At 38.8% G+C, this 15,080-nt stretch overlaps 1 protein-coding gene across 1 annotated transcript; it reads left to right on the top strand.

The window, feature by feature from the left end:
• Nucleotides 1-2,271: 2,271 nt before the first annotated feature.
• ari-1 (E3 ubiquitin-protein ligase ariadne-1) lies at nt 2,272-10,036 on the top strand. Its single transcript, XM_017234233.3, has 10 exons — nt 2,272-2,362; nt 2,947-3,762; nt 3,821-4,079; nt 4,644-5,174; nt 6,023-6,178; nt 6,235-6,291; nt 6,701-7,350; nt 7,411-7,534; nt 7,597-7,823; nt 7,889-10,036. The coding sequence occupies exons 4-10, from the start codon at nt 4,956-4,958 to the stop codon at nt 7,968-7,970; spliced, it is 1,515 nt and encodes a 504-aa protein (XP_017089722.1). The 5' UTR covers nt 2,272-2,362; nt 2,947-3,762; nt 3,821-4,079; nt 4,644-4,955; the 3' UTR covers nt 7,971-10,036.
• Nucleotides 10,037-15,080: the final 5,044 nt, after the last annotated feature.

Below are 15,080 nucleotides of genomic sequence, written 5' to 3'. Positions count from 1 at the left end.
TAATGCCCGTCGATCTGCATCCAAGGATTCTAAAAATCATCAAAAAAAAATGTTGACCCAATTTTTGGCCAAAATCCTGATGATACCCCTTGGAAAATCCAGAATTCTGTTTTTTGTCACTTTTTGGAAGATATCTTTAGTAATTCTTGTCCGATTCCAAAACGGAGTACCATTTATGAATCAGGGATCTAATGCCCGTCGATCTGCATCCAAGGATTCTTAAAATGCCAGGAAAAAAATTTCGACCCAATTTTTGGCCAAAATCCTGATGATACCCCTTGGAAAATCCCGAATTCTGTTTTTTGTCACTTTTTGGAAGATATCTTTAGTAATTCTTATCCGATTTCAAAACGGAGTACCATTTATGAATCAGGGATCTAATGCCCGTCGATCTGCATCCAAGGATTCTTAAAATCCCAGGAAAAAAATTTCGACCCAATTTTTGGCCAAAATCCTGATGATACCCCTTGGAAAATCCAGAATTCTGTTTTTTGGCACTTTTTGGAAGATATCTTTAGTAATTCTTGTCCGATTCCAAATCGGAGTACCATTTATGAATCAGGGATCTAATGCCCGTCGATCTGCATCCAAGGATTCTTAAAATCCCAGGAAAAAAATTTCGACCCAATTTTTGGCCAAAATCCTGATGATACCCCTTGGAAAATCCAGAATTCTGTTTTTTGGCACTTTTTGGAAGATATCTTTAGTATTTCTTTTCCGATTCCAAAACGGAGTACCATTTATGAATCAGGGATCTAATGCCCGTCGATCTGCATCCAAGGATTCTTAAAATCCCAGGAAAAAAATTTCGACCCAATTTTTGGCCAAAATCCTGATGATACCCCTTGGAAAATCCAGAATTCTGTTTTTTGTCACTTTTTGGAAGATATCTTTAGTAATTCTTGTCCGATTCCAAATCGGAGTACCATTTATGAATCAGGGATCTAATGCCCGTCGATCTGCATCCAAGGATTCTTAAAATCCCAGGAAAAAAATTTCGACCCAATTTTTGGCCAAAATCCTGATGATACCCCTTGGAAAATCCAGAATTCTGTTTTTTGGCACTTTTTGGAAGATATCTTTAGTATTTCTTTTCCGATTCCAAAACGGAGTACCATTTATGAATCAGGGATCTAATGCCCGTCGATCTGCATCCAAGGATTCTTAAAATCCCAGGAAAAAAATTTCGACCCAATTTTTGGCCAAAATCCTGATGATACCCCTTGGAAAATCCAGAATTCTGTTTTTTGGCACTTTTTGGAAGATATCTTTAGTAATTCTTGTCCGATTCCAAATCGGAGTACCATTTATGAATCAGGGATCTAATGCCCGTCGATCTGCATCCAAGGATTCTTAAAATCCCAGGAAAAAAATTTCGACCCAATTTTTGGCCAAAATCCTGATGATACCCCTTGGAAAATCCAGAATTCTGTTTTTTGGCACTTTTTGGAAGATATCTTTAGTAATTCTTGTCCGATTCCAAATCGGAGTACCATTTATGAATCAGGGATCTAATGCCCGTCGATCTGCATCCAAGGATTCTAAAAATCATCAAAAAAAAATGTTGACCCAATTTTTGGCCAAAATCCTGATGATACCCCTTGGAAAATCCAGAATTCTGTTTTTTGTCACTTTTTGGAAGATATCTTTAGTAATTCTTGTCCGATTTCAAAACGGAGTACCATTTATGAATCAGGGATCTAATGCCCGTCGATCTGCATCCAAGGATTCTTAAAATCCCAGGAAAAAAATTTCGACCCAATTTTTGGCCAAAATCCTGATGATACCCCTTGGAAAATCCCGAATTCTGTTTTTTGACACTTTTTGGAAGATATCTTTAGTATTTCCTCTCCGATTCCAAAACGGAGTACCATTTATGAATCAGGGATCTAATGCCCGTCGATCTGCATCCAAGGATTTTTAAAATCCCAGGAAAAAAATTTCGACCCAATTTTTGGCCAAAATCCTGATGATACCCCTTGGAAAATCGAGAATTCTGTTTTTCGCCACTTTTTGGAAGATATCTTTAGTATTTCTTGTCCGATTCCAAATCGGAGTACCATTTATGAATCAGGGATCTAATCTGAAGAAAGAGTATAAATTAAACGAAGCTACTATTGCTACTATTTCCATAAAAATCGAAATCCAAATTGTGGCGGTTCCCCAATGCTGCGATAATAGCTTTAAAACAGCTAGCCGTTTCTCTAGTTCTCATCTCTATTTTTATGTACTTTCAAGCACTATTTTTTGTGTTATCGATGTTTCGCGAATCGCCGATATTTTTAGAAGAACGACCACCTCTAGATCTTACGACTTTCCGCCAAAAGAGAGTAGACGTTAATAGTTAACTTCAGGAGAATAGGTACACAACCATCTTGGGTGAAACTTTTGGAAATTTTCAGTTTTTTCTTTGTAAAATTGGGAATTTATTTATATTTTGCCCAACAACCACACACAACACAGGTTATAAGTTTCTAGTATACACACACACTGGGTTACGCATCAATTGGCAGTTGAGAAAAGTATTTTTTCATTATTTTTCCTTATTTTTATTGTTCTCAACAATAATTTTAGACAAAAAAGAGTGTGAATTAGGGTCTTTAACAAGTTCTTGTACGGTGGTACAGTTGCTATTGGCATGGTAAGTAAAGAATGCCCACTTCTTTCGTTTGCATGCACATGGATGGGTGTGTATCCATGTGTGTGTGTGACAAACAAAATGGTGGCTTGACCTATTAATAATACCCTCTTTCTCGTTTTTCTTTCAGTCTCAAACCAGCGTCATGTGAGTGCATTCGACCTCCAGGGTTCCTAGGCTTCCAACTCCTAGGAGAAAAATTTTTAAAAATTTTATTTCATTTTTCCTGCGTGTGTGTGTGTGTTTTGGTGGCACCCATTAGGATTACTGGACACGTATGCTAATCTAAAACTTTCTTCTCATTCTAGGGTTTTATCAACGGCCGTTTGACTGGTAAGGTCGGAAAGAGTTGTATCTTTGAAGATAGGTTCGAACACTTAGCGCCAAAAAATGAGACTCGTTCGAACCGATCTTCAAAGAAAAATAATGTTTTGAGCGCTCACTGAAGTGAATTCGAAGCGAAATGGCTTTCATTCAATCGAAATGATAAATTTTATTCGTCTTACGAGATGTAAGAGAAATAAGATTGATTGAAAGTCGATCAAAAATGTTTTCTGGTATGACACGGATGTCGTGCCGTGAAAAAACAAACAAATAAACAAAGAAAACTTTAAAAAAACAAACAAGACGCAACGTTTTACAAGCCGCTATGAAAATACAAAGTCTTGAAAGGCATGCAAAATGTTGCAAAAAAAAATATACAAAATGTATATGAAATGGTAATGTTTTACGCGCCTTAACCAGCAACCAAAGAAAAAAACATTGATTTTTTTTCGTATGACGCATGCAACGTTATACGAAACACTCTCAATAACCATGAAAAAGAAAAGCGTTTTCAATTCGAGCGAGATAGATACATATTGGCGATCTCTTTCGCTTTCCCGAAGGATTCGATCAGAGAGAGACGGCTGTTGGCGAATTAGAGCGAGAGAGCAGTCATGATCGTAGCACTCATTGAAATAGCTTTTTAATGTAAATATCAATAAACCGTCTCCGATGAAAAACGAAATTTGTCTTTAAATCGTACTGGAGCTCTTATGACAGCCATTTTGTTGGCGCGAAATTGAATTTTCAAAAGGTGCTTTTTCTCAATCCTTGCCACACCGGCTAGTGTGGGGAATAAGGTGAGTTTCGTTTTCAGCTAGCGTTGCCACTTTTTAGTATTCTTAACATATTTTAAAGCTAGTCGAGCAAAAAGTGTTGGAAAACTCTTAAATAAACAGTGTTTCAAAGCATGAAGAAATAGTGGCAAAAAGCTTAAAAAAGGGCAAAGCAAAAAGTACGGTCACTCGAATGCGAATACAAGTGTTTTTTTTCGAAATGAATATTTTAAATTGCTCGTGTAACTAAATTTGGAAAACTGGAGGCCGTCATGCAACCGAACTCGTCGTCAAGTGTTTCGTACGCGAGATCGCACAGCTTATGCTAATTTCTGTGGCAAGTGCGTAAAAAGTCAACAACAAAAAGTCATAAGCTTTGCCTTGAAAACATAATGGTGCCATCTGCTTAACCCTCTAGTGCCCAAATGATTTAATGATTTAAAAAATTATTGGTGTTAAAAAATTATTATAAAATATCCATTTCAATAGAGAAAAAATCATTTGTTTTTTAATGTATGAGTTTTGAAAGTTTTAATGTTTTCCAATTCTTTGTGTTTTGATTTCATCATCATTGAAATTCTTTGTTTTTGTGACAAAGAGAAAATCAAAACATAATGCAGTATGTTTGAGTTCGGGACTTCCCAGAACAAAGAATGTAAAGTGAGAAAAGATAAATAGTAGTATGATCTTTGGCACTAGAGGGTTAACAAGCAAGTTATTGTGTGCCCTGTTAGTTAACATTCAGCTGTTAAATCAGCAGTTTGCCACTGCTAAGTGTGACCCTGTCGCCCTGCTGTGTGGCCGTTTGCTGGGAGAGATAGCTACATGTCTCATATTGAGATAGAAAAAAAAAAGTCTCACATCTGTGTATTTCTTGCCTTTACCCCAACAAACATCAAAATTAGGTAGCAGCAGCAACAAATAAGTTTTTAGGAATTAGCCAGGCCCATAGTTTAAGTGCAATTGGTGCGAAATTCGAGGTAGACACGAACAACAACAAGACAAGAAAAAGAAATCAAATAAAAACGTAAACAAAAGAGACGAAAAACGACGCAGCAGCAACGAGCGAGCAGCAGTGGCGCAGCAGCAGCACCAGCAGCAGCGGAGAAGGAGGTGGAGGCGGAGAAGTAGAAACTGAGAAAGGAAAACAAAGAGGAGGAGCAGCACCCAAACCAAAACCCAAAACCCAAAATCATATAAAATAGCCAATTGCCCAAATGGACTCGGATAACGACAACGATTTCTGCGACAACGTCGACTCGGGCAACGTGTCCTCGGGCGACGATGGCGACGATGACTTCGGCATGGAGGTGGACCTGCCCAGCTCTGCGGAGCGCCAGCTGGACGCGGATGATTACCAGTACAAGGTGCTCACCACCGATGAGATTGTGCAACACCAGCGGGAGATAATCGACGATGTCAATCTGGTGCTGAAGGTAATAAACAGAAAGCATTTCGCAAATGCCCCACAATCTACATATATACACCACCCCCTCAACCCCCCCTTCCTTTCCCTTTTCACCCTTTTCTCCTTTTCGTGCATGCAAGTGCATGTTTGTGTATATCTCATGCACCACCACCACCACCACCACCCATCATCATCGTCACTTGCACCACCCCCCACCTCACCCCACAACCAAAGCCATCCCACCGCTTTGCCTGGGATCTCGGATAAAGTGAAGGTCATCCGTTGCTGGCTGCTGGCAGGGAAAACGGAACACAAGGTCGCCTCTGCTTAGATCCATATCCGCATCCACATCCGTATCCACATCCGTATCCGCATCCGCGTACGCATCAGCCAGCAACGGAAAATCGTACAGGTCCTGCTTTCACTTTTCCAGAAGAAAGAGCTTTCGTTGTCACTATTTTTAAATCAAATTTCAAATATAGGTCACCGATGTATATATATACAATGGTATATACATATATTTACTGAGTATTTCTGGTATTTATGATTTATTTTTAATAAATTAAATAAATCTTAAACAAAAATAATAAAAACTTGAATTAAAAATAGAGTGGAAAGTGAAAGAAAAAGTGAAAATAGTTCCCCTCCTTTTAATGATCTTCCCATATCCCCAATCCACATCCGCCTTCACTGCCATATCCGAATCTGGTCCACCCTAAAAACGCTGACAAGTCTGCCAGCAGCAGCATCTTCGGTCGCTGATCGCTAATGATTTGGCATTGACTTCGAGGCCAATTAGGATGCAGGCCACCCCACTTTCCTCCCCCCACCCAACTGGGAATCCAATTCTCTTAACTGATTTCTTGGTTCCTGCAGCTACCCACACCCATTATGCGGATACTGCTGAATCAGTTCAAGTGGGACAAGGAGAAGCTGCTGGAGAAGTACTTTGATGCCAACAACGAGGAGTTCTTCAAAGACGCACACGTCATAAATCCCTTCAACAAGGCACCCGAAGCTATCAGACAAAAGGTAAGTCCACTGGTTATACTTTGGCTTTCACCTAATCCGGAAATCTTTTGTTGCAGACCACGCGAAGTCAGTGCGAAGAGTGCGAAATATGCTTCTCTCTGCTCCCGCCAGATGTAAGTGTGCCACATCCAAATCCGAATGCAAGTCGCCCCGAGACCAGAGACCCCTCAATCTACAAACAAGATTCATTTCCTTATCACAAAATGCTGCCTATTGACTTTAGTTTCGTCTTCTCAAAGACCCCGATTAGTCCGGCTGTTTATCAATTATTTTATAGTCAAGAAATTATCAATTATTAACCTGTGTGATTTATAATTTCTGATTTGGAATACACTTCTTAAAAGAAACTAGGGAATATCATTCTTTGTGAATGCCAGCCCTGGCAGGTTTCCTATTTCTTATAATCTCCCGCCCCCCCGAGTATGAGTCATGAATATAAATATAAATGAATGTATTTATTGTCTTAAAAATAGTATTATCACTAGTATTATAACTAATCTATATATCCATGGTATCTTTTAGTCAATGACCGGCCTGGAGTGCGCACATCGGTTCTGCCTGAGCTGCTGGCGCGAGTATCTAACAACGAAGATCGTTGCTGAGGGCCTGGGCCAGACCATATCGTGCGCGGCGCACGGCTGTGATATCCTGGTGGACGATGTGACGGTCACCAAGCTGGTCCAGGACGCCCGGGTCCGGGTCAAATACCAACAGTTGATCACCAACAGCTTTGTCGAGTGCAACCAGCTGTTGCGCTGGTGTCCGTCCGTCGACTGCACCTATGCTGTGAAGGTGCCCTACGCGGAATCCCGTCGCGTCCTGTGCAAGTGCGGCCATGTGTTCTGCTTCGCCTGCGGCGAGAACTGGCACGATCCGGTCCGCTGCCGTTGGCTAAAGAAGTGGATCAAGAAGTGCGACGACGATTCGGAGACATCCAACTGGATTGCGGCCAATACCAAAGAGTGTCCCAAGTGCAGTGTGACCATCGAGAAGGACGGCGGCTGCAACCATATGGTCTGCAAGAATCAGAACTGCAAGTACGAGTTCTGCTGGGTATGTCTCAGTACCTGGGAGCCGCACGGTTCGTCCTGGTACAACTGCAATCGGTATGATGAGGACGAGGCCAAGTCCGCTCGCGATGCCCAGGAGAAGTTGCGTTCCTCGCTGGCCAGGTGGGTATCCTAATCCTATCTTAGCTATTCAGATGCATTAATATTCTTCTCACTCTACAGATACCTTCACTACTACAATCGCTACATGAACCACATGCAGTCGATGAAGTTTGAGAACAAATTATACGCATCTGTGAAGCAAAAAATGGAGGAGATGCAACAGCACAACATGTCCTGGATTGAGGTAATCACTAGCTTTAGACCCTTAAGGCCTCCAAACTAATTCCCTTTGTGTAATCGCAACAGGTGCAATTTCTGAAAAAGGCTGTCGACATACTGTGCAGGTGTCGCCAGACTCTGATGTACACATACGTGTTTGCGTATTATTTGAAGAAAAACAATCAATCCATGATATTCGAGGATAATCAAAAGGATTTGGAGTCGGCAACCGAAACGTTGTCCGAGTATTTGGAACGTGATATTACATCTGAAAATTTGGCTGATATTAAGCAGAAAGTGCAAGATAAATACAGGTACTTAATAATTATCATATAAATATAGTTTCTTGTTTATAATAATGAATTTTTTGGATTGTTAGGTATTGTGAAAAACGCTGCTCTGTTCTGCTAAAACACGTGCACGAGGGCTACGACACGGACTGGTGGGATTATACAGAATGACGCGAGTCATGGCTGGATAACTAAGTTAAGCTGAGAGCGGCAGGCCAGAAGGACGGAAAGGAAATGGCACTCGGTGTGCGATGAGTCAGAGGAGTGTAGTGCAACTAAACGCCCACAAAATCCACGTCCACTATCACACTGTTACGCCCACAACCAACAACCAACACCTCAACACCCTCGTTCATAAACACCATTAGGCATGCACACATTTAACACGTAAAGGCAAGAAAACATCTCCCACCCAATCCCAAAAAAGAAAAACACAAAAAATGGAACCTAAACCGAAACTAGAAGCCGAAGAAGTTAAGCATAAGGCAGTAGCTACTGTGAATGGCAAGAAACCAGGCATATATATATATATATATACAAGAAGAAAGTTGGAAGCTTAAGAAGTAAATTTCAAAATGGGGAATTATCCAGAGATCAAGTCCCCAAAACAAAAGTTGCAATAAATGAAAAGAAACATTTCAAAATATATATGTGAAACACGCAAGGAATCTATATTAAATGATAAAATACAAAATATAATTGTATATATACGCGAGGAGTATATATCTATATATATATATAGACATATATGTTTACGATTCTTCTCTTCGCAACGAGAGGCGACAGCAGCAGTAGATGCAGGAGCATTAGAAGGAACACAAGGACTCTCACACACCACACACCACACACACACACAGAGCCAGTCACAACAAGGATCAACAGATACAGAGCAGCAACAGCATATAATATATATATATAAAATTATATATATATATATATATATAGTAATTAATCAACAGTTAAAAACTTATTTGATGTTAACCGATTGCAAACAAGATCTTCATGTTATCAAAAATTAGTGAAAATGAATTCAAGAAACCCACAATAGGCCCTAAAGTATACATACATGTGAAAGATAAACCAACTACACATTAAGCTAACTCCACTTGCCCAGCTCCTACGTAGGGTTTGATTTCCTCCCTCGCTCCTTCGTCCTTTCACTGAAGAACCCTATCGCTATCAGATGGCTTAGCTTCACGTTAGCTTTTTTATAAAAAAACAAATGCCTTTAGCTTATTATTTTATTTTGGAATTTTTTTTTACATACATACATTTATATATAATTTATATCAGTCCCAGTTTTATTTGGATTCTTCCACTATTTAGAAAGAAATTATTTCATTCATGTTTTTTGTTTAATCAATTAAGTGAAAAGTTTATTAAATTTTTTTATCATGCTTAGCATATATATGAAACACGGAATTGTTTGCCATTCGATCGAAGAAGCTAGCCGATATTTCGACGGGAGCAGAGTCTTAGGCCTCATCTTATTTTATTTTATATAATTTTTTTAGTTCGTAGACCTCTAGAGTCCTGTACATGTTGTATGATGGGTAGCTTGTAAGCCTACCAGTGAATCCTGCTCTCTTCCTCCCGTCGCAAACACGCTGACACTCTGAGATATATATACATATATATATATATATACATAAACATAGATATATACACCATCCATACACACGCTCGATATGTACGGAATATGATGTATGTGCCGCTGGGCATCAGAAATGTATAGTTATTCGCATAGGCGGCGGTAGATCGTTGTACATAAGAGAACAGTTTTGTCCATGGTTTCCCAACAACAACAAAAAATTGCAAAAAAAAAATTACACTCTTACGCAAACACACATACACCCACACCAACCAACCTACACACACACCTTAACTCGACTCGCCACGCCCCGCTTTGAAGGCGTTGGGTCCTTTTACCAAGTTTTCCGTTTTCAGCATTCTCTATATTCTTAAAAAAACTAAACAGAAAAAAAATTATATTTATAAACAAAAACTAAGTGAAAACTCATTGAAATTAAATTGATGTAAAAAGTTTAAAGTTGTTCAAATTGAAAGAAATAAAAATATAAAAAGCGAAACAAAAAAATGATATAAAAACAAAACCATCATGTGGAATAAAAATATATATATTAAAGAAAAGCTATAAAAAATTATGAGAACCTATGTATGTATAATTAAAGATGAAATGTTGCAAGAATTAGTGAAAATAAAAATTTAAAAACATCCATCAGGTGCGTATGAATTTAAGATTCATTTTTTCCCTAGGGGTATCCCCACAAAATTGTGGGTTTTCGCAATTTCACAACTTCCGATGGCCATAGCTCTGCCAATTCGTATCCGATCAGGAAATAAAGTACCATTTAGTAATCAGCGAACCCAGAAGCTACTTTCCTCATTCAAAACATTGCCTAAATGTGGTTTTAAAATTTTTCGAATTTTTTCCTAGGGGTACCCCTACAAAATTGTGGGTTTTCGCAATTTCACAACTTTTTTTCCTTCCGATGGCCATAGCTCTGCCAATTCGTATCCGATCAGGAAATAAAGTACCATTTAGTAATCAGCGAACCCAGAAGCTACTTTCCTCATTCAAAACATTGCCTTAATGTGGCTTTTAAATTTTTCGAATTTTTTCCTTTGGGTACCACTACAAAATTGTGGGTTTTCCTGATTTCCTCACTTTTGCTCCTTCCGATGGCCATAGCTCTGCCAATTCGTATCCGATCAGGAAATAAAGTACCATTTAGTAATCAGCGAACCCAGAAGCTACTTTCCTCATTCAAAACATTGCCTAAATGTGGTTTTAAAATTTTTCGAATTTTTTCCTAGGGGTGCCCCTACAAAATTGTGGGTTTTCGCAATTTCACAACTTTTTTTCCTTCCGATGGCCATAGCTCTGCCAATTCGTATCCGATCAGGAAATAAAGTACCATTTAGTAATCAGCGAACCCAGAAGCTACTTTCCTCATTCAAAACATTGCCTTAATGTGGCTTTTAAATTTTTCGAATTTTTTCCTATGGGTACCACTACAAAATTGTGGGTTTTCCTGATTTCCTCACTTTTGCTCCTTCCGATGGCCATAGCTCTGCCAATTCGTATCCGATCAGGAAATAAAGTACCATTTAGTAATCAGCGAACCCAGAAGCTACTTTCCTCATTCAAAACATTGCCTAAATGTGGTTTTTAAATTTTTCGAATTTTTTCCTATGGGTACCACTACAAAATTGTGGGTTTTCCTGATTTCCTCACTTTTGCTCCTTCCGATGGCCATAGCTCTGCCAATTCGTATCCGATCAGGAAATAAAGTACCATTTAGTAATCAGGGAACCCACAAGCTACTTTCCTCATTCAAAACATTGCCTAAAAGTGGTTTTTAAATTTTTCGAATTTTTTCCTAGGGGTACCCCTACAAAATTGTGGGTTTTCCTGATTTCCTCACTTTTGCTCCTTCCGATGGCCTTAGCTCTGCCAATTCGTATCCGATCAGGAAATAAAGTACCATTTAGTAATCAGCGAACCCAGAAGCTACTTTCCTCATTCAAAACATTGCCTAAATGTGGTTTTTAAATTTTTCGAATTTTTTCCCAGGGGTGCCCCTACAAAATTGTGGGTTTTCCTGATTTCCTCACTTTTGCTCCTTCCGATGGCCTTAGCTCTGCCAATTCGTATCCGATCAGGAAATAAAGTACCATTTAGTAATCAGCGAACCCAGAAGCTACTTTCCTCATTCAAAACATTGCCTAAATGTGGTTTTAAAATTTTTCGAATTTTTTCCTAGGGGTACCCCTACAAAATTGTGGGTTTTCGCAATTTCACAACTTTTTTTCCTTCCGATGGCCATAGCTCTGCCAATTCGTATCCGCTCAGGATATAAAGTACCATTTAGTAATCAGTGAACCCAGAAGCTACTTTCCTCATTCAAAACATTGCCTAAATGTGGTTTTTAAATTTTTCGAATTTTTTCCCAGGGGTGCCCCCACAAAATTGTGGGTTTTCGCAATTTCACAACTTTTTTTCCTTCCGATGGCCATAGCTCTGCCAATTCGTATCCGATCAGGAAATAAAGTACCATTTAGTAATCAGCGAACCCAGAAGCTACTTTCCTCATTCAAAACATTGCCTAAATGTGGTTTTAAAATTTTTCGAATTTTTTCCTAGGGGTGCCCCTACAAAATTGTGGGTTTTCGCAATTTCACAACTTTTTTTCCTTCCGATGTCCATAGCTCTGCCAATTCGTATCCGATCAGGAAATAAAGTACCATTTAGTAATCAGCGAACCCACAAGCTACTTTCCTCATTCAAAACATTGCCTAAATGTGGTTTTTAAATTTTTCGAATTTTTTCCTAGGGGTACCCCTACAAAATTGTGGGTTTTCCTGATTTCCTCACTTTTGCTCCTTCCGATGGCCTTAGCTCTGCCAATTCGTATCCGATCAGGAAATAAAGTACCATTTAGTAATCAGCGAACCCAGAAGCTACTTTCCTCATTCAAAACATTGCCTAAATGTGGTTTTTAAATTTTTCGAATTTTTTCCCAGGGGTGCCCTTACAAAATTGTGGGTTTTCCTGATTTCCTCACTTTTGCTCCTTCCGATGGCCTTAGCTCTGCCAATTTGTATCCGATCAGGATATAAAGTACCATTTAGTAATCAGCGAACCCAGAAGCTACTTTCCTCATTCAAAACATTGCCTAAATGTGGTTTTAAAATTTTTCGAATTTTTTCCTAGGGGTACCCCTACAAAATTGTGGGTTTTCGCAATTTCACAACTTTTTTTCCTTCCGATGGCCATAGCTCTGCCAATTCGTATCCGATCAGGATATAAAGTACCATTTAGTAATCAGTGAACCCAGAAGCTACTTTCCTTATTCAAAACATTGCCTAAATGTGGTTTTTAAATTTTTCGAATTTTTTCCTAGGGGTACCCCTACAAAATTGTGGGTTTTCCTGATTTCCCCACTTTTGCTCCTTCCGATGGCCATAGCTCTGCCAATTCGTATCCGATCAGGAAATAAAGTACCATTTAGTAATCAGGGAACCCACAAGCTACTTTCCTCATTCAAAACATTGCCTAAATGTGGTTTTTAAATTTTTCGAATTTTTTCCTAGGGGTACCCCTACAAAATTGTGGGTTTTCCTGATTTCCTCACTTTTGCTCCTCCCGATGGCCATAGCTCTGCCAATTCGTATCCGATCAGGAAATAAAGTACCATTTAGTAATCAGGGAACCCACAAGCTACTTTCCTCATTCAAAACATTGCCTAAATGTGGTTTTTAGATTTTTCGAATTTTTTCCTATGGGTACCCCTACAAAATTGTCGGTTTTCCTGATTTCCCCACTTTTGCTCCTTTGGATCGCCATAGCTCTGCCAATTTGTATCCGATCAGGAAATAAAGTACCATTTAGTAATCAGCGAACCCAGAAGCTACTTTCCTCATTCAAAACATTGCCTAAATGTGGTTTTTAAATTTTTCGAATTTTTTCCTAGGGGTACCCCTACAAAATTGTGGGTTTTCCTGATTTCCCCACTTTTGCTCCTTCCGATGGCCATAGCTCTGCCAATTTGTATCCGATCAGGAAATAAAGTACCATTTAGTAATCAGCGAACCCAGAAGCTACTTTCCTCATTCAAAACATTGCCTTAATGTGGCTTTTAAATTTTTCGAATTTTTTCCTATGGGTACCACTACAAAATTGTGGGTTTTCCTGATTTCCCCACTTTTGCTCCTTTGGATCGCCATAGCTCTGCCAATTCGTATCCGATCAGGAAATAAAGTACCATTTAGTAATCAGCGAACCCAGAAGCTACTTTCCTCATTCAAAACATTGCCTAAATATCGTTTTTTTAATTTTCTTTAATTATTGTTTGAATAATTCGGGTTTGTTTATATCTGGGTCATTTTTCAACCGATCGGGAAGTAAAGTACCATTCCTGAATCAGGACCTCATTGTTCCTGATTGTTAGGAGCTCATTGCATCATAGAATCCTAGTAAATTCCTTATCCATATCGTAAATGACGATGCTGATCCTTTTCTAAAATATGATAGCCGGTGGAAATGTTGTTGTTGGATTTCGAAAATCCCTTGATGCAGATCGAAGGAGGTTTGTGTCCTGATTATTATATTCCAAAAATTATATTGCATTCTAAGATCGGCTTAAAAAAGATCGAGATATAAACAAACCAATTTATAGAAATATATTTCTAGTCCGAATTTCTTTACCATTCGATCTTAACTTGGCCAATACCAGATTTTGTTAGCCAAATGAACGGGCCTTTTTTTCTGCATTTTATGACATCCCACAATCCTGGCTTATATGCCAATTGGCGGAGTTATCCACAAAAAACAGTTAAAAAAAAATCGAATCCACCTACTATGCACTAAATACCTGTTTTTGTTGTAGTTTTATTGTTGTTGTTTTTGTTATAGTGGTGTTTTTGTAGTGGCTGTTATAACAACAACAACAACAACAACAACAACAAGAACAACAACAAGAACAACAACAACAAGAACAACAACAACAACAACAACAACAACAACAACAACAACAACAACAACAACAACAACAACAACAACAACAACAACAACAACAACAACAACAACCACAACAACAACAGCCAACAACAACAACAACAACAACAACAACAACAACAACAACAACAACAACAACAACAACAACAACAACAACAACAACAACAACAACAACAACAACAACAACAACAACAACAACAACAACAACAACAACAACAACAACAACAACAACAACAAAATACAATAAAAACACTACAAAAACAACAACAGGCTTTTTTTGAATTTTTGAATTTTTTCAGAATGACTTGCACTCTTTTTTCGCCTCCGAAAAAAGTGGGTTTCGGCCCGCTACCAGGCGCGGAGTACCAGGCGAACAGAAACGCATAGTAGGTGGATTCTGTTTTTTGAAACAGTTTTTTGTGAATAACTCGGCCATTTGGCATCTAAGCCCGGATTGTGGGATGTCATAAAATGCAGAAAAATACGGGCCATCTACGTGGCTAACAATGTCGGGCATTAGCCAAGTTAACACGGAGTGGTTAACAAATTTGTTTTAGATATTTATTTTTAAAAGTTCCTTTGTTTATAACTCGGTCATTTTCCAACCGATCGGGAAGCAAAGTATCATTCCTGAATCACGACCTTAATGTCCTTCGAACTGCATCAAAGGAGTTTCATGAAATCCTGAAATGGCGATACTGATCCTTTTCTTAAAAATGATTTCCGCTCGACATTTTGTT

This window comes from Drosophila bipectinata, chromosome XL (genome assembly GCF_030179905.1).
Source record: "Drosophila bipectinata strain 14024-0381.07 chromosome XL, DbipHiC1v2, whole genome shotgun sequence".
NCBI lineage: Eukaryota > Metazoa > Arthropoda > Insecta > Diptera > Drosophilidae > Drosophila > Drosophila bipectinata.
Note: the sequence above shows the minus strand (reverse complement) of the source record. Positions and strands in the feature narration are given on the sequence as shown.